At 29.8% G+C, this 17,768-nt stretch overlaps 4 protein-coding genes and 1 long non-coding RNA gene across 6 annotated transcripts; 2 read left to right on the forward strand and 3 right to left on the reverse strand.

Moving 5' to 3' along the window:
• Positions 1 to 123: 123 nt before the first annotated feature.
• LOC111415325 (phosphatidylinositol glycan anchor biosynthesis class L) lies at positions 124 to 1,446 on the reverse strand. Its single transcript, XM_023046942.2, has 3 exons — positions 693 to 1,446; positions 551 to 644; positions 124 to 487 (listed from the first exon to the last, which is right to left on the reverse strand). Exons 1-3 carry the CDS (start codon positions 1,315 to 1,317, stop codon positions 316 to 318), a joined length of 891 nt encoding a protein of 296 aa, XP_022902710.1. The 5' UTR covers positions 1,318 to 1,446; the 3' UTR covers positions 124 to 315.
• A 132-nt stretch (positions 1,447 to 1,578) lies between these two features.
• LOC111415324 (SWI/SNF related, matrix associated, actin dependent regulator of chromatin, subfamily b, member 1) lies at positions 1,579 to 9,954 on the forward strand. 2 transcript variants are annotated; one of them, XM_023046941.2, is made up of 4 exons: positions 1,579 to 1,661; positions 4,619 to 5,329; positions 9,480 to 9,811; positions 9,868 to 9,954. In XM_023046941.2, the coding sequence occupies exons 1-3, from the start codon at positions 1,581 to 1,583 to the stop codon at positions 9,801 to 9,803; spliced, it is 1,116 nt and encodes a 371-aa protein (XP_022902709.1). In that variant the 5' UTR covers positions 1,579 to 1,580; the 3' UTR covers positions 9,804 to 9,811; positions 9,868 to 9,954. The 2 variants fall into 2 exon arrangements, with proteins under 2 accessions (XP_022902709.1, XP_022902708.1); XM_023046940.2 differs by having other exon boundaries at positions 9,480 to 9,799.
• Positions 8,102 to 10,475, reverse strand: LOC139432499 (uncharacterized). The gene is made up of 2 exons (XR_011642276.1): positions 10,038 to 10,475; positions 8,102 to 8,770 (listed from the first exon to the last, which is right to left on the reverse strand). It is a non-coding gene; the product is annotated as an uncharacterized lncRNA (long non-coding RNA).
• A 1,139-nt stretch (positions 10,476 to 11,614) lies between these two features.
• Positions 11,615 to 16,098, reverse strand: LOC111415363 (unc-119 lipid binding chaperone). The gene is made up of 3 exons (XM_023047012.2): positions 15,743 to 16,098; positions 15,513 to 15,685; positions 11,615 to 12,061 (listed from the first exon to the last, which is right to left on the reverse strand). Exons 1-3 carry the CDS (start codon positions 16,096 to 16,098, stop codon positions 11,946 to 11,948), a joined length of 645 nt encoding a protein of 214 aa, XP_022902780.1. The 3' UTR covers positions 11,615 to 11,945.
• Positions 16,099 to 16,227: 129 nt separating this feature from the next.
• Positions 16,228 to 17,200, forward strand: LOC111415362 (mitochondrial potassium channel-like). Its single transcript, XM_023047010.2, has 2 exons — positions 16,228 to 16,484; positions 16,539 to 17,200. The coding sequence occupies exons 1-2, from the start codon at positions 16,287 to 16,289 to the stop codon at positions 17,163 to 17,165; spliced, it is 825 nt and encodes a 274-aa protein (XP_022902778.1). The 5' UTR covers positions 16,228 to 16,286; the 3' UTR covers positions 17,166 to 17,200.
• Positions 17,201 to 17,768: the final 568 nt, after the last annotated feature.

Raw genomic sequence — 17,768 nt, forward strand, 5'->3', positions numbered from 1 at the left:
TGCGGTTGCCATGGTGATTTATCAATAAGTCCCGCCATTTTGAATAAAAACGTTTTCTTTTTACTTTTAGGTTAGAAGTTCGAAAATAAACGAGATTGAGGCGATTTTCAGCGAAAGGGTGAGTGATTTTTATTTGATTTATTTACGAAACTAATTATAATACTTTTATAAAAACGCAAATTTAAAATTAATCGAAATACGACGATTAACGATTAAAGGAAGATTTTATTTGAGCCGATTTTTTTAGTTAACGAACTAAAAAAAACTTATTGCACTTATCTTTTAATTAATTAATTAATAATAATAATGATAGAGTTAATCATCGACTAAATCAAGTTCGATATCGCTTAAATCCATTTGTTGGAGCGTGTTGATGATTATGTATCGAGAGAATAACATGTATAATTTTCTGTACCAAACGAGTTGTGATTGATGTTTTTTCATAGCTTGGCGGAGTTTGGTTCGCCCGTCCGATCTTAAAATGTACCTAGGATTTAAAAAAATTAATTTAATCTAATCTGAATTGGGTTAAAATTAAAAATAACCTTACCTATACCTAGATAACAAAAAGCTTAATGGTATATCCAACAAAAACCAATACTTCCTAACAATATTTACACTTTCCAAAACGTAAACTCTACATTCTAAAATTTTGAGGTTAATTTTTGATGTATAATGATTTAAAAACTTACGTGGTGGTAATCTTTTATCCAGACTCAAATGGGCGATTGCATAATATATGCTGCAATGATTAATGTGTCTACTAACTCCATGTTTATCAAATGTAATTAATGTATCAATGTTGTACATTTCAACTTGTTGTAAAATCAAATTCGCCACTAACTCTGTGGGCCAACTCCCATCGATTGAATCTTGCATATACGTGTTATTATAAATGGTGATATCGCCTTCGTTTACCCCTAAAATTCGGCACGCATCATAAAGTTCTTGTTTCCTCTTTTTCCCCAATCCGTATCCGTTCCCCATCGACAAACAAATCACGTACAATCGACACGAATCGTTTTCTATGAGATGGTGTACGATGGGGCCAAAAAACATGCATTCGTCGTCCGGGTGCGCAATCACCAACAAAGTACGATTTGAATTGTCGATCTCTCGCGTGAATCGTATCTTATCCCAGCGGGTTATTAAAGCGTAAAGTAGCACGCAGAACGTGATGTAAAGGAAACATGCTAAAACTAGGTGCTCCACGGCGTCTTCGGTGTACGTTCTCACCTGGGTTATCAAATCCGACCAAAACTCGAACGTTATTAACCTCTGAACGCAATTGCTTCTCCAGAGGAAATCTTTACTCATGACCACATTAAACGGTATTTATAAATACTCTTAGGACGCGGCATCGGTTACATAAATATCAAAACTCTATAAATAGGGCGCAAAAACGATCGAAAAATCCAACGACAAATTTTTTTCTTATACTTTGACATTTGAGGTTATGTTTGATTCGGTACCAACCCAAAATTATTTTAAAATTTATGTTGGTACTAAATTAAAATGACACATGGATTTTTGTCATTTTTGTTTTGTGAGTGACGCTTTCGAGGTTTATTGAGGTTATAATGAGTCTTAGAACGTTTGGCGATAAACCGATAAGTTTCCAATTGGAAGAAAATGGGGAATATTATTGCGTTGGATCCGAGGTGATTAAAAAAAAGCTTGGGTATAATTTAAGAATCATCATGTCGCTTAAAAATCGGCTGGAAATCACTTAAGTAAGTCGTTATAAATAAAGAAAGGTACGGAAAAATGTAAAACTTACCGAAAAATCACTAAATCACGGTTTTTGAAGCACAACGACTAAAATGTCGTTGTTTACCATTAAACTTCATTAATATTGAAGATAAATATGTCGTGTTTGTACTCATTTTAAAGGATTTTTAATCCAGGAAAATTAATTGAGGTTGACATTTTAAACTTGAAGTTAGTTATCATACAGGGTGTACAAAAAGTATGGATTCTACAGCCTTAATTTCAACTTATATTAAAAAAAGTTACTTGAAACTAATGGACAATATTTTAAACATTTAATTTAATACTGTTACTGTTTTATTTCCTTATGGCGTTTTGCAACACCTTGTCAAAAGGAATCCAAAAACCTTAAAATATACAGGTTAAAAAACACATTCATGTCGTCATCATTATTTTATTTCTATACCAAGATATGCGGAAAATAATTATAATATAAGTTGAAGTTTAGGCTGTAGAACCATTATTCCATACTTTTTGTACACCTGTATAATAGACAAATGGAAAATTTCATGGTGTTCTTTCACTGTGTTGCATATCTTTATTGAATTAAAACCAGAACAAACACTAGACCTAGTACTAGAAAAAATCGTCTTTAGCCCTGCGCCTAAAAATAATTTTGATGCTTTTTGGAACAGTTTCGACGCACGGCTAAGAAAAAAACTTTCAGGTGTTAATGTCAACTTTAATTTTATTGTTAAATTCGTAATCTTTATAAAATAACCTTTAAAATGAGTCCAAACATGACGCATTTATCTGGAAAAACAAAAAAGATAGAATAAAAAATATTAAACCTGAAGTTAGCAACAATTTAATTTTTAAATATTAATACCAACCTTAATTCGTGATTTTTTTTGTTATATTTTTGTTTTTGGAGCAAATTTTAACACATTTTATAAAAATTAAGAATAGATCAAAATGACATTGACATTTCAAACCGGAAGTTATTTATATCTGCAGTAATATTGGAATTAAATGTGTCACGTTTGGGCTCATTTCAAAGGATTTTTCACGAGAATTACAAACATGTCAAAATTGAGGTTGGGGTCATTTCGTCTTAATTATTAGCCATTTTGAAAATGTTATAATTAAATTTTTTTTTATTGCTTAGTTTTATTAAATTTGATATGAAAAGCCCTTTAAAATGAGCCCAAACACGATAGGGTTATCTTTAAAACCAATTTTTCCAAAATGGCGGATTCACAACAAGCGCCATCTACAAAATATTTGTTTATGAAGATAACCCCGTGGAGTTTGGACTCATTTTAAAGGATTTTTCATTTCTAATCTCATCAAATTAATTAAATTATAAATAAATGACGCGTCTTAATTATTAGCCATTTTGAAAATGTTATAATTAAATTTTTTTTTATTGCTTAGTTTTATTAAATTTGATATGAAAAGCACTTTAAAATGAGCCCAAACACGATAGGGTTATCTTTAAAACAATTTTTCCAAAATGGCGGATTCACAACGAGCGCCATCTACAAAACAATCGTTTTTAAAGTTAACCCTGTCGAGTTTGGACTCATTTTAAAGGATTTTTCATTTATAATCTCATCAAATAAATTAAATTTAAAATAACCCGTCTTAATTATTAGCCATTTTGATAATATTTTAATTAAATTTTTTTCAAATAATTATTTTTATCAAATTTGATATGAAAAATCCTTTAAAATGAACCCAAACACGATGGTGTTATTTTAAAAAATAATTTTTCCAAAATGGCGGATACTCAACGAGCGCCATCTACAAAATATTCATTTTTGAAGATAACCCCGTCGAGTTTGGACTCATTTTAAAGGATTTTTCATTTCTAATCTCATCAAATTAATTAAATTTAAAATAACCCGTCTTAATTATTAGCCATTTTGAAAATAAGTGGATTAATTTTTTTTAAATAATTAATTTTATCAAATTTGATATGAAAAATCTTTTAAAATGAGCCTAAACTCGATGGGGTTATCTTTAAAAATAATTTTTCCAAAATGGCGGATTCTCAACGAGCGCCATCTATGAAATATTAGTTTTTAAAAATAACCCCGTCGAGTTTGGACTCATTTTAAAGGATTTTCCATTTCTAATCTCATCAAATTAATTTAATTTAAAATAACCCGGCTTAATTATTAGCCATTTTGAAAATATTGCAATTAATTTTTTTTAAATAATTATTTTTATCAAATTTGATATGAAAAATCCTTTAAAATGAGCCCAAACACGATGGTGTTATCTTTAAAAATAATTTCTCCAAAATGGCGGATACTCAACGAGCGCCATCTACAAAACAATCGTTTTTAAAGTTAACCCCGTCGAGTTTGGACTCATTTTAAAGGATTTTTCATTTTTAATCTCATCAAATTAATTAAATTTAAAATAACTCGTCTTAATTATTAGCCATTTTGAAAATATTGCAATAAATTTTTTTTTAAATAATTATTTTTATCAAATTTGATATGAAAAATCCTTTAAAATGAGCCCAAACTCGATGGGGTTATCTTTAAAAATAATTTTTCCAAAATGGCGGATTCTCAACGAGCGCCATCTACAAAACATTCGTTTTTAAAGGTAACCCCATCGAGTTTGGACTCATTTTAAAGGATTTTTCATTTCTAATCTCATCAAAATGATTAAATTTTAAAATAATCCATTTTAATTATGAGTCACTATCACTAGAACTCATTTTTCGGTATATTCTACACTTTTCCGCACTTTCTTTTAATTTCTAACGTGTTTTTTTGGGTCATTTCACATTGATTAAAAAAAATCGTTGATTTTTTAGTACCATGATGATGATCTTGAATTTTTCCAAAAACTTACAAATCAAAAATAAATTAATCGGGGTAATTTTAAGGTTGGAAATTATCTCCGTTTATTCCGGGGGTCCCTTTATAAGCGTTACCCGGGAATGTACCGACGTTCCATAACCAACGAAGAACGCAAACGCCTCATCGATCTTGGATTGAGCCAACACGTCTTGGCTAGTAGCGTATCTCTTCTCCGAGCGAATGAGGTCGAAGATATAATTGAGGGGAACGATGAAAAATACAAAGCGGTTTCGGTTCACACTTCCGATCCACCTTTACCACGCGAAAGCAAATCGAAAAAATCGATGCAATGGGTCCCTTCGTTACCAAATTCAAGCCATTTAGACGCCGTGCCCCAAGCAACCCCGATTAATCGAAATCGAGTTAATTCCAAGAAAGTACGCACTTTTCCTTTGTGTTTCGACGACACCGATCCCCAGGTTAATATTGAAAATGCCTCGCAAATGGAGGTTTTAGTTCCGATTCGGTTGGATATGGAGATTGAGGGGCAAAAATTGCGCGATACTTTTACGTGGAATAAAAATGAGAGTATGATTTCGCCGGAGCAATTCGCTGAAGTGCTTTGCGACGATTTAGATTTGAATCCGTTGACTTTTGTACCGGCGATTTCACAAGCTATCCGACAACAAATTGATGCATTTCCGGTTGAGCCCCCGGCGATTATTGAGGAATCTTGCGACCAAAGGGTTATTATTAAGTTGAATATTCACGTTGGGAATACATCTTTAGTGGATCAGGTGAATTTTAATTAAAGTTATGGTAAAAAGAGTAAAGAGTAAACAATTTGCGATGTTAGAGTGAGAAAATCTAGTTTTGAAATGAGATAGAAGATATTTCAATTTAAATGTCAATAACAAACATAACCTACAAATAATAATTATAATATAAATATTTTCTATGTTGAAAACTTTGAAACAAAAAATTATTTTAGTTACAAAAAATATTCATTCTGTCGATGGAATAAGAAATGAAACTAAGAGTGCCAGGAGTTGCCTAGGAGTTAGCGCCATCTAGTGGTTTACCGTTAGCAACAAAATTGTTTGGAGTCGGTATAAGCTCCGCCCATCTCTGTGACGTCAAGACTTAGTGAAGGTAGTCACGTTTTTACATCGTTGTTTAAATGTCAACATTTCTATAACCTAAAAAATTTTTTTTTGAGGTTAAATTTACATTAAATTATCTAGCAACGTCGCTCGCTTCGCTTCTCTCAAAGAAAGAGAGAGCGAGAAGCGAAGCGAGCGACGTTGTTACATAATTTAATTTAAATTTAACCTCAAAAACAATTTTTTTAGGTTATAAACATTTTGACAGTTAAACAATGATTTAGAAACGTGGCTAAGTTCATTTCTATCAGAAAAAAAGACGTAGAAACGAAGTGACGTTTCTAAATAATTGATAAATGTCAAAATTTTCTAACCTAAAAATTATTGAGGTTATGAGATTTAAATTAATTTATCTAACAACGTCGTTCGCTTCGCTTCTCTCAAAGAAAGAGAGAGCGAGAAGCGAAGCGAGCGACGTTGTTAAATAATTTAATTTAAATTTAACCTTAAAAACAATTTTTTTAGGTTATAAAAATGTTGACAGTTAAACAATGATTTAGAGACGTGGCTAAGTTCATTTCTGTCAGAAAAAAAGACGTAGAAACGAAGTGAGTGACGTTTCTAAATCATTGATAAATGTCAAAATTTTATAACCTAAAAATTGTTGAGGTTATGAGATTTAAATTAAATTATCTAACAACGTCGCTCGCTTCGCTTCTCTCAAAGAAAGAGAGAGCGAGAAGCGAAGCGAGCGACGTTGTTACATAATTTAATTTAAATTTAACCTCAAAAACAATTTTTTTAGGTTATAAAAATTTTTACAGTTAAACAATGATTTAGAAACGTGGCTAAGTTCATTTCTGTCAGAAAAAAAGACGTAGAAGTGAGTGACGTTTCTAAATCATTGATAAATGTCAAAATTTTATAACCTAAAAATTGTTGAGGTTATGAGATTTAAATTAAATTATCTAACAACGTCGTTCGCTTCGCTTCTCTCAAAGAAAGAGAGAGCGAGAAGCGAAGCGAGCGACGTTGTTACATAATTTAATTTAAATTTAACCTCAAAAACAATTTTTTTAGGTTATAAACATTTTGACAGTTAAACAATGATTTAGAAACGTGGCTAAGTTCATTTCTGTCAGAAAAAAAGACGTAGAAACGAAGTGAGTGACGTTTCTAAATAATTGATAAATGTCAAAATTTTGTAACCTAAAAATTTTTGAGGTTATGAGATTTAAATTAAATTATCTAACAACGTCGCTCGCTTCGCTTCTCTCAAAGAAAGAGAGAGCGAGAAGCGAAGCGAGCGACGTTGTTACATAATTTAATTTAAATTTAACCTCAAAAACAATTCTTTTAGGTTATAAAATTTTTACAGTTAAACAATGATTTAGAAACGTGGCTAAGTTCATTTCTGTCAGAAAAAAAGACGTAGAAACGAAGTGACGTTTCTAAATAATTGATAAATGTCAAAATTTTGTAACCTAAAAATTTTTGAGGTTATAAGATTTAAATTAAATTATCTAACAACGTCGCTCGCTTCGCTTCTCTCAAAGAAAGAGAGAGCGAGAAGCGAAGCGAGCGACGTTGTTAAATAATTTAATTTAAATTTAACCTCAAAAACAATTTTTTTAGGTTATAAAAATTTTGGCAGTTAAACAATGATTTAGAAACGTGGCTAAGTTCATTACTGTGAAAAAAAAGACAGAAACGAAGTGAGTGACGTTTCTAAATCATTGATAAATGTCAAAATTTTATAACCTAAAAATTGTTGAGGTTATGAGATTTAAATTAAAGATGTCGGTGCTTATTGATAAATCACCATGTTAACGGTAGGGTTGAAAACTTTAAAAGAAAAAATTATTTTAGTTACAAAAAATATTCGTAAGCTTTTCTGTCGATGGAATAAGAAATAAATCTTAAGTCTTTGACGCACGGCATAACCCCAAAATTTCTAGTTAGTTTTATTTTTAACTCGAAATGAGTTAATTTTTTTCTAATGAAACGTCAAAAAATGACATTTGAAAAGGACGCATAGGAGTTAGCGCCATCTAGTGAAATTTAATAACATTATTTTTTTTAATAACTTTCTATTAAATTTTTGCTATATTAACGCGTAATTAGGTCGAATTAACTTAATAAAGAAATAACAACAACCTAAACAAATTTCTCTTTAACAATCAAAATTATTAAAGTTTAAAAGTTTTTTTTTGTGATATTTTAGGTTGGTATAACATTTTGGTGTTTGACGCACGACATAACCTCAAAATTTCTAGTTTCAGTTTTATATCTAACTCAAAATGAGTTAAATAAAGCTTTTTTTAATGAAACGTCAAAAAACGTCACTTGAAGAAGACGCGCCATCTAGTGAAATTTGTTAGCATTAATTTTTTTAATAACTTTATTGAATTTTTGTTATATTAACGCGTAATTAAATCAAAAGTCGTCGTTTTTTTTTTAATTAGAAGAATAACACGTTTTAAACATCATTTATACGAAATTAATGTCAGCTGGTGTGGTTAATATTTGACATTTAAAATTTTAACTGTCATTTTTATAGGTTATTTTGTAATAAGTGTACTTACTCTGTTTTAAAAACGGATCATTCAGCTTCTTTTAATGCGAAAATTGTTTAATATAATTATTATAAAACGTTTTTTTGATGATACAGGTGATTTTTCAAAGATGTCGGTGCTTATTGATAAATCACCATGGTAACGGCAGGGTTGAAAACTTTGAAACAAAAAATTATTTTAGTTACAAAGTATTCGTAGACTTTTTTGTCGATGGAATAAGAAATAAAACTAATACTAGAAATTTTTTAATTAATTTTATTAAAGTTTAAAAGTTTTTTTTTGTGATATTTTAAGTTGGCATAACATTTTAGTGTTTGACGCACGGTGTAACCTAAAAAATTTGTAATTTTAGTTTTATTTCTAACTCAAAATGAGTTAATTTTTGTTTTAATGAAACGTCAGAAAATGTCATTTGAGAAAGACGCGTAGGAGCTGGCGCCATCTAGTGATTTACCGTTAGCAACGAAATTGTTTGGAGTCGGTATAAGCTCCTCCCATCTCTGTGACGTCAAGGCTTAGTTACGTTTTTAAATCATTTAAATGTCAACAATTCTATAACCTAAAATAATTTTTTTTGAGGTTAGATTTAAATTAAATTATCTAGCAACGTCGCTCGCTTCGCTTCTCTCAAAAAAAGAGAGAGCGAGAAGCGAAGCGAGCGACGTTGCTAGATAATTTAATTTAAATCTCATAACCTCAACAATTTTTAGGTTATAAAATTTTGACATTTATCAATGATTTAGAAACGTCACTCACTTCGTTTCTATATCTTTTTTTTCTGATAGATATGAATTTAGCCAGGTTTCTAAATCATTGTTTAAATGTCAACATTTTTATAACCTAAAAAAAATTGTTTTTGAGGTTAGATTTAAATTAAATTATCTAACAACGTCGCTCGCTTCGCTTCTCGCTCTCTCTTTTTTTGAGAGAAGCGAAGCGAGCGACGTTGCTAGATAATTTAATTTAAATCTAACCTCAACAATTTTTTTTTTGTTTAGGTTATAAAATTTTGACATTTACCAATGATTTAGAAACGTCACTCACTTCGTTTCTACATCTTTATTTCTGACAGAAATGAATTTAGCCACGTTTCTAAATCATTGTTTAAATGTCAACATTTTTATAACCTAAAAAAATTGTTTTTGAATTAGGTTGTCAATTTAAAGGTCGATAAAGGTCATAAAAAAAATGGTAACCCTACATCAAAGCGCATCTTGTTTACTCTTTAATCTTTGGTAATGGTTAATTACAAATTATTTTGAGGTTAGGTTGAGTGGGATATGTCAGAAAAAGATAATAACCCAGAAATGTTTGCCGTAAAGCTTTGTGCGGAGCTTGGATTAGGTGGCGAATTTGTTACCGCGATTGCTTATTCGATTCGTGGGCAATTATCGTGGCATCAAAGAACGTATGCGTTTAGCGAGGCTCCTCTACCAACCGTTGAGGTTCCGTTTCGACCCCCGAGCGAAGCCGATCAGTGGGCCCCCTTTTTAGAGACTCTAACCGACGCGGAGATGGAGAAAAAGATTCGCGATCAAGATCGCAACACCCGGCGAATTCGAAGATTGGCTAATACGACCCCCGGATGGTAAAATTTCCGGTTCTCCAACTCGATTAATTCTTTTTTAGATTGTGTTGACATGAATCTTGTTTTAGGGTGAACGCAAGACCCGTTTGAGTTGATTTCGCTTAATTTAATTAATCATGGATATTGGATCGTTTAATAAAACTAATTAATTCATTCTTATTTTTTGTTTTACGACGTAATAAAAGTCTTAAGTTCGTGAGTATCAAATGAAATAAGTTTTTGAATTATAAACATTTACCTTGTCATTCCTGAAATTGATTTGCACCAAAATTTGAATTCACCGGGTTAAAAAGAATCAATTAAATAAAGTTTTTACAAATTTAAATCGCTACTTCAAGTAATTAGAACTGTCAATTAATGATAAAAACAAAACGTAGTTGTCTGACTTACCGACATCGATTTTTTCTTTTCATTTATTTGTTTTTAAATTAAATATTGTTATAAATTATACTTAATTTAACATCCCCGGAATCGTTTCATAATAATTTATTTTACAACTTTATTTTTAACGGTTTTTTCGCTATTTCAATCAAAGTTTGAACTGTCAATTAAGAATTGGGACTCAACGATATAGAAAATTATAGATCGACTTTTATTTTGGTAGATATTTTTGAGCGATTTTTTTTTTATTTATTAATAATAACGGTTTCATTTGATTTGTTTAAATGTAAATTAATAACGGATGAATTAATTTTATAAATTTAAAAACGAATTAACGAGTTAATTTTTAAGTAATCCGTAAAATTTTATATCTATGTTCTTGAATGTCAAACGAAATAAGTTTTTAATTTGATTCTTTTAATCAAATTAGTTGAAACATTTACCTTGTCATTCCTGAAACCGATTTGCACCAAAATTTGGATTTGCCGGGTTAAAAAAAAATCAATAAAATGTTTTAACAAATTTAAATCGTAACTTCAAGTAATTAGAACTGTCAATTAATGACAACAACAAAACGTAGGTGTCTGACTTACCCACATCGATCTTTTCTTTTCATTTATTTGTTTATAAATTAAATATTGTTATAAATTATACTTAATTTAACATCCCCGGAATCGTTTCATAAAAATTTATTTTACAACTTTATTTTTTCGCTATTTCAAGCAAAGTTTGAACTGTCAATTAAGAGTTGGGACTCAACGATATAGAAAATTATAGATCGATTTTTATTTTGGTAGATATTTTTGAGCGATTTTTTTTTATTTATTAATAATAACGGTTTTATTTGATTTGGTTAAATATAAATTAATGACGGAAGAATTAATTTTATAAATTTAAAAACGAATTAACGAGTTAATTTTTTTAGTAATGCGTAAAATTTTATATCTATGTCCTTAAGTGTCAAATGAAATAAGTTTTTTAATTATTTTAAGTCGATTTTTTTAATCAAATTAATTAAAATATTTACCTTGTCATTCCTGAAACCGATTTGCTCCAAAATTTGGATTCGCCGGGTTAAAAAAAATCAATAAAAAGTTTTAACAACTTAAAATCGCAACTTGTAGTAATTAAAACGTCAATTAATGACAACAAAATGTAGTTGTCTGACTTACCGACATCGATCTTTTCTTTTCATTTATTTGTTTTTAAATTAAATATTATTATAAATAATTGAATGCAATACTTAATTTAACATCCCCGGAATCTTTTCATACAAATTTATTTTACAACTTTATTTTTTCGCCATTTCAAGCAAAGTTTGAACTGTCAATTAAGAATTGGGACTCAACGATATAGAAAATTATAGATCGACTATTACTTTGGTAGACATTTAGGTAGCAATTTTTTTAAATTTATTAATAACAACGGTTTCAATTGATTTAAACAGTTTTTTATTACTAAAACGGAATGTTTTTATAATAATAGTTTTATAAAAAAAATATCACACACAGAGACAATCGAGACAAAGCTGCTTTAACTTACGTGTTTTTGCATTTTTAACCTTTTTTTTTTTTTTTATTTGCTCTCTTTAACTATATCCAGCAAGAACGGTGCCTAAAAACGTTTTTTTCATCCATTTACATCGACGAGACCTTAAAGGGTGTAAGGTGATGGTGTTTTTCGAGTGCGTCGATCGCTTTTTAAAACGATCGGAGACAAAAACGAACACAAAACTTTTTTTTATGCTTTTTTAACCCAATTTTTATTACGCTTGCCCTCCGTTGTATGCATAATCAGCCTTGTTATGCATAATAAGGTGATCATCCACGAAATAAAATGAATCCGAACGCGTTTCAAAAGGATTCGCTATCATTTCATTCACTAGAAAGAAAAAAATAATTTTTTTTAGGTTATTATTTTTATTGTGTTACCATTGAGATTTAGAAACGTCACTCATTTCATTTCTAGATCCTTTTTAGTGACAGAAATGAAGTTAGCCACGTTTTTAAATCTTATAAATGTCAAAATTTTTATAACCAAAAAAATTTTTTTTTTAGGGTTAGATTTAAATGAAATTATCTAACAACGTCGCTCGCTTCGCTTCTCGCTCTCTCTCTTTTTGAGAGAAGCGAAGCGAGCGACGTTGCTAGATAATTTAATTTAAATCTAACCTCAACAATTTTTTTTTTTAGGTTATAAAAATTTTGACATTTAAACAATGTATTAGAAACGTCGCTTATTTCGCTTTTATACTCTATTTTTTAATTCGGAGGAGTGTTTTTAAATTGAAGCGTCAAAAGAAAGGAAAATTGGTCAGTTTTAAGCAAAAATTACACTAGGAAAATTCGAGATGTTGCTGGCCGCCTAGAAACTAAATCCGAATGATTCTAGTTCTAGGTCTAGTGTTAGTTCTAGTTTTAATTGAATAAGAATACACCATACAACTTTTCCATGTTGTATATGAGTTGTTAACAGTTTTAGATGTCGTTTTTGATACATTTAAACAACCTTTAGCCGTAATGAATCTGTCCCCAGTCATTTAGACAAGTTTTCAATAATTTTGAACAACTTATAATTGTTTTGGAGCAATTTTAAAACATTTAGACATGTTTAGGTTAATTACCAATTTGTTTTTAATCATTTTGAACAACTTTAAATTTAGTTTTTAATCGTTTTGAACAATTTGATATGGTTATTAACCAATTCGCAATCGTTTAGACAAGTTTTCAATTAGTCCAAATTAGTTTTCAATAATTTTGAACAACTTATAATCGTTTTGGAACAATTTTAAAACATTTAGACATGTTTAGGTTGATTACTACTTTGTTTTTAATCATTTTGAACAACTTGATATGGTTATTAACCAATTTGCAATCGTTTAGACAAGTTTTCAATTAGCCCAAATTAGTTTTCAATAATTTTGAACAACTTATAATCGTTTTGAAGCAATTTTAAAACATTTAGACATGTTTAGGTTGCTTGCCAATTTGTTTTTAATCATTTTGAACAACTTTAAATTTAGTTTTTAATCATTTTGAACAACTTGATATGGTTATTAACCAATTCGCAATCGTTTAGACAAGTTTGCAATTAGACCAAATTAGATTTCAATAATTTTGAACAACTTATAATCGCTTTGGAGCAATTTTAAAACATTTAGACATGTTTAGGTTGATTGCCAATTTGTTTTTAAACATTTTGAACAACTTTTCTATTTTGTAAATGTGTTTTGAACAACTTTAAATTAAATTTTTAATCGTTTTGAACAACTTGATATGATTATTAAACAATTCGCAATCGTTTAGACATGTTTTTAATTAGCCCAAATTAGTTTTCAATAATTTTGAGCAACTTATAATCGTTTTGGAGCAATTTTAAAACATTTAGACAAGTTTTGAATCATTGCCAACGTGTTTTTAATCACTTTGAGCAACTTTTCCAAGATGTAAACGTGTTTTGAACAACTTGGAACTGTAATATACCAGTTTCCAATAAGTTAGACAAGTTTTTAATCATTACCTTTTGATTTTTAATCATTTTGAACAACTTTTTCATCTTGTAAATGAATTTTAATCAATCTTAGATGCAGTTTTTAATTGTTTTGTACAACTTGGCACGGTAACGAACTATTTCTTAATCATTTAGACAAGTTTTTAACAACACCAAATTAATTTTCAGCAATTTTGAACGACTTGTAATAACTTTGGAGCAATTTTAAAACATTTAGACAAGTTTTGAATCATTACCAACTTGTTTTTAATCACTTTGAGCAACTTTTCCAAGATGTAAACATGTTTTGAACAACTTTAGATGCAGTTTGAACAACTTGCAACAGTAATGTACCAGGTTACAACAAGTTAGACAAGTTTTTAATCATTACCAATTGGTTCTTAATCACTTTGAACAACTTTTTCATCTTGCAAATGAATTTTGATCAATCTTAGATACAGTTTTTAATCGTTTTCTACAACTTTGAACGGTAACGAAGTAGTTTATAATCATTTAGACAAGTTTTCAATAACACCAAATTAGTTTTTAGTAATTTTGAACGACTTGTAATAGCTTTGGAGCAATTTTAAAACATTTAGACAAGTTTTGAATCATTACCAAAGCGGTCTTAATCATTTTGAGCAACTTTTCCAAGTTGTAAAGTTTTGAACAACTTTAGATGCAGCTTTTAATCGTTTTTGTTTTACTCCTTCGAATTAAAAAATAGAGTATAGACCTTTCTTTTTGACAGAAGTGAAGCTAGCCATGTTTTTAAATTATTGTTTAAATGTCAAAATTTTTATAATCTAAAATAAATTTTTTTCTTATATTTTTGTTATATTTTTTGACATTTAAACAACGATTTAGAAACGTCATTCATTTCGATTATAGATATCTTTTTTTCTGACAGAAATGAACTTAGCCACGTTTCTAAACCATTCTTTAAATGTCAATATTTTTATAACCTAAAAAAATCGTTTTTGAGGTTAGATTTAAATTAAATTATCTAGCAACGTCGCTCGCTTCGCTTCTCTCAAAAAGAGAGAGAGCGAGAAGCGAAGCGAGCGACGTTGTTAGATAATTTAATTTAAATCTAACCCCAACAATTTCTTTTTTTAGGTTATAAAATTTTGACATTTATCAATGATTTAGAAACGTCACTCACTTCGTTTCTACATCTTTTTTCTGACTGAAGTAAAGTTAGCCGAATTTCTAAATCATTGCTTAAATGTCAACATTTTTATAACCTAAAAAAATCGTTTTTGAGGCTAGATTTAAATTAAATTATTTAACAACGTCGCTCGCTTCGCTTCTCGCTCTCTCTCTTTTTGAGAGAAGCGAAGCGAGCGACGTTGTTAGATAATTTAATTTAAATCTAACCCCAACAATTTTTTTTTTTAGGTTATAAAATTTTGACATTTATCAATGATTTAGAAACGTCACTCACTTCGTTTCTACATTTTTTTTTCTGACTGAAGTAAAGTTAGCTGAGTTTCTAAATCATTATTTAAATGTCAACATTTTTATAACCTAAAAAATGTTTTTTTGAGGTTAGATTTAAATTAAATTATCTAACAACGTCGCTCGCTTCGCTTCTCGCTCTCTCTCTTTTTGAGAGAAGCGAAGCGAGCGACGTTGCTAGATAATTTAATTTAAATCTAACCTCAACAATTATTTTTTTAGGTTATAAAAATTTCGACATTTATCAATGATTTAGAAACGTCACTCACTTCGTTTCAACATCTTTTTTTCTAACAGAAGTGAAGTTAGCCGAGTTTCTAAATCATCATTTAAACGTCAAAATTTTATAACCTAAAAAAAAAAAATTTTCTTTTAAATTTACCTAAATCGGTGGGTAACGTCGGAAATTCATAAATATGTTCACAAGTATTCCTTGAGTGAGGTATACAAAATCCAAATTCGAAATCGAACGTTTTTAAAAGTTTATCTCTGAAGAAATGTTTCTCAATCATTCGGAACTTATTGACAGGTTTGCTCCCAACGGTAAATTCAACCCTATCAATTCATTACTACATTAATCATTTATTAATTTTAATTAATTCATTAACTTACGTAGCCCCGACCGTTTTTAATTTCAAAAATTGCGGGGTGAATTGGTACCTCACAAATCTCCCAGCATTGGGATCAACGGGCTCTTCATTTTCGCCTCGATTATCGACGCTTTCCTCCAAACTATCTATAATCGGTTTAGCAATCTCAAACAAAACGGCCCCGCTTTCCAAGTCGCGTATTTTAAACCGAGTAAAATCGATGTCGTAAACGTTAGCGTCGGGCGAGCACAAATAACTATCGGCGATTGAGGTTAAACGCAAAACGTATTCGGGCGTTATTAAAGGTTTCGAATCGCTTTGTTGGAACGACGATGGTTTATTCGTGAAATTTTCGCGCTTTTCGCGTATTATACTCATTTTTCTTGAACGATTTCGACCAAAAACTTGTTATAATCAACTTTTTTTGTTTGTAACAAACTTTTTGACGTTTGACATTTGACATTAAACAGAGTGAATAGAGTTATTTAGATTTAGGGTACGTTCAGATAAATCGATAACCTCACTGTTAAATGTCATTCCTTTTACAAAGATGAAACAAGATTAAAATGAGATTCCTTTCAACGAATATAGTAAAAACCTTCTCGAACAATCTTAATTTAACCGTTTTAGACGCCCCAAAACTCGTTTCGCACTTCAAAGAGAAGATTATTTATAAGAAAGTTAATGATTTAAATTCTTGGTACACTCGAGTAATAGGGTTGGATGAAGTTAAGTTGTATCAGGATCGGGTCGTCGATTTGCAAGTAAATTAATTAATTTTTTAAAAATTAAGATTCGTTTTATAACGAGAATTTTAGGATAAATTATTAACAGCCCAAGAACGTAGGCGAGAAATGGGTTTTGCTTTATCACTAATTAGAAAGAAATCGAACGAATTACAAGATAGATTACACAAAGTTAAACGCCAAGATGATTTGCAATTATTCTTGGATTTAATGCGCGAAGAAACGGAGATTTTAAAGCAAGAGAGGGAGGTTCAAGACATGTTTGTGAATTACGATAGAGAGGAACGCGAGATTTTCACTGCTTTTGCAAACGCCATTCGAGATTCGCACGAAAAGCAAAGATCCCAAGTGGAATACACGAAATATTTAGGGTTAATTTTGAGCATTTTGGGGTCGTTTTTGGGTTTTGCTTATTCCAGCATACGGAAGGATGATTTAAAAAAATTTATTGAGGGCAAAATTGAGGAAATCTCCTCAAAACAACTCCAAATCGAGGATGTAACAAGAAAAGGTGATCAGAATTATGCAAAGTTGGTGCAAAAATTGGATGAAAATACAAATAGGATACAAAATGTTGAAAGAAATGATTTTAATGAGGAATTTAAGGACTTTGTGGATACTCTTCCTGATCAAAGTACAATTATTCGATATACTATTTATGCTTTAGTAGGATACACTATTTTAAGAATCATTATGTGAGAGTGAGAAAATTAAAATAAACATTAATATTATCAGAGTTGTTTTAATTTAAATATAAACCTTAAATCAATCATGAAATAAATTGATTGCGCTCTCTATTGGGCGAAAACTAAACTATGATTTAATACAGGAGATGCGATAATAGATGGCGCTAAATAAAAAATTAATTTTAAAAATGCGCCATCTCTTAGTAAACAAGAAATCTATAATGATTGTTTGGTAAGATAATAAAAGATGGCGCTGTTTTAATTTTCGATTTTCATGGAGAAATTTTTTAATTTATATTTTTATTTTTTTCTTGAACGAGATCTAATTGACCTTTAAGTAAATAAAATTGAAAATTTTGTTTGAAAATTTTTGAATGTCTCCTTGAAGTCACCTTGAACGACCTCTAAATGACCTTCAAGTCATTGCAATTGAAAATTTTGTTCGAAAATTTTTGGATGTCTCCTTGAAGTCACCTTGAACGACCTCTAAACGACCTTCAAGTGATTGCAATTGAAAATTTTGGTCGAAAATTTTTGGATGTCTCCTTGAAGTCACCTTGAACGACCTCTAATTGACCTTCAAGTATATAAAAGTGAAATATTTTGTTTGAAAAAT

Source organism: Onthophagus taurus, unplaced genomic scaffold, assembly GCF_036711975.1.
Source record: "Onthophagus taurus isolate NC unplaced genomic scaffold, IU_Otau_3.0 ScKx7SY_16, whole genome shotgun sequence".
In the NCBI taxonomy this organism is placed as follows: domain Eukaryota; kingdom Metazoa; phylum Arthropoda; class Insecta; order Coleoptera; family Scarabaeidae; genus Onthophagus; species Onthophagus taurus.

Coding starts and splice junctions, on each gene's coding strand:
- LOC111415325 (XM_023046942.2), bottom strand. CDS start 1,317: ATGAGTAAAGATTTCCTCTGGAGAAGCAATTGCGTTCAGAGGTTAATA. Junction 645..692: donor GGATAAAAGATTACCACCAC/GTAAGTTTTTAA, acceptor TCAAAATTTTAG/AATGTAGAGTTTACGTTTTG. Junction 488..550: donor TTTTTGTTATCTAGGTATAG/GTAAGGTTATTT, acceptor TTTAAATCCTAG/GTACATTTTAAGATCGGACG.
- LOC111415324 (XM_023046940.2), top strand. CDS start 1,581: ATGAGTCTTAGAACGTTTGGCGATAAACCGATAAGTTTCCAATTGGAA. Junction 1,662..4,618: donor ATTATTGCGTTGGATCCGAG/GTGATTAAAAAA, acceptor GGTAATTTTAAG/GTTGGAAATTATCTCCGTTT. Junction 5,330..9,479: donor ATACATCTTTAGTGGATCAG/GTGAATTTTAAT, acceptor TTTTGAGGTTAG/GTTGAGTGGGATATGTCAGA.
- LOC111415363 (XM_023047012.2), bottom strand. CDS start 16,098: ATGAGTATAATACGCGAAAAGCGCGAAAATTTCACGAATAAACCATCG. Junction 15,686..15,742: donor TTAAAAACGGTCGGGGCTAC/GTAAGTTAATGA, acceptor ATGAATTGATAG/GGTTGAATTTACCGTTGGGA. Junction 12,062..15,512: donor GACGTTACCCACCGATTTAG/GTAAATTTAAAA, acceptor TTTTCTTTCTAG/TGAATGAAATGATAGCGAAT.
- LOC111415362 (XM_023047010.2), top strand. CDS start 16,287: ATGAGATTCCTTTCAACGAATATAGTAAAAACCTTCTCGAACAATCTT. Junction 16,485..16,538: donor ATCGGGTCGTCGATTTGCAA/GTAAATTAATTA, acceptor CGAGAATTTTAG/GATAAATTATTAACAGCCCA.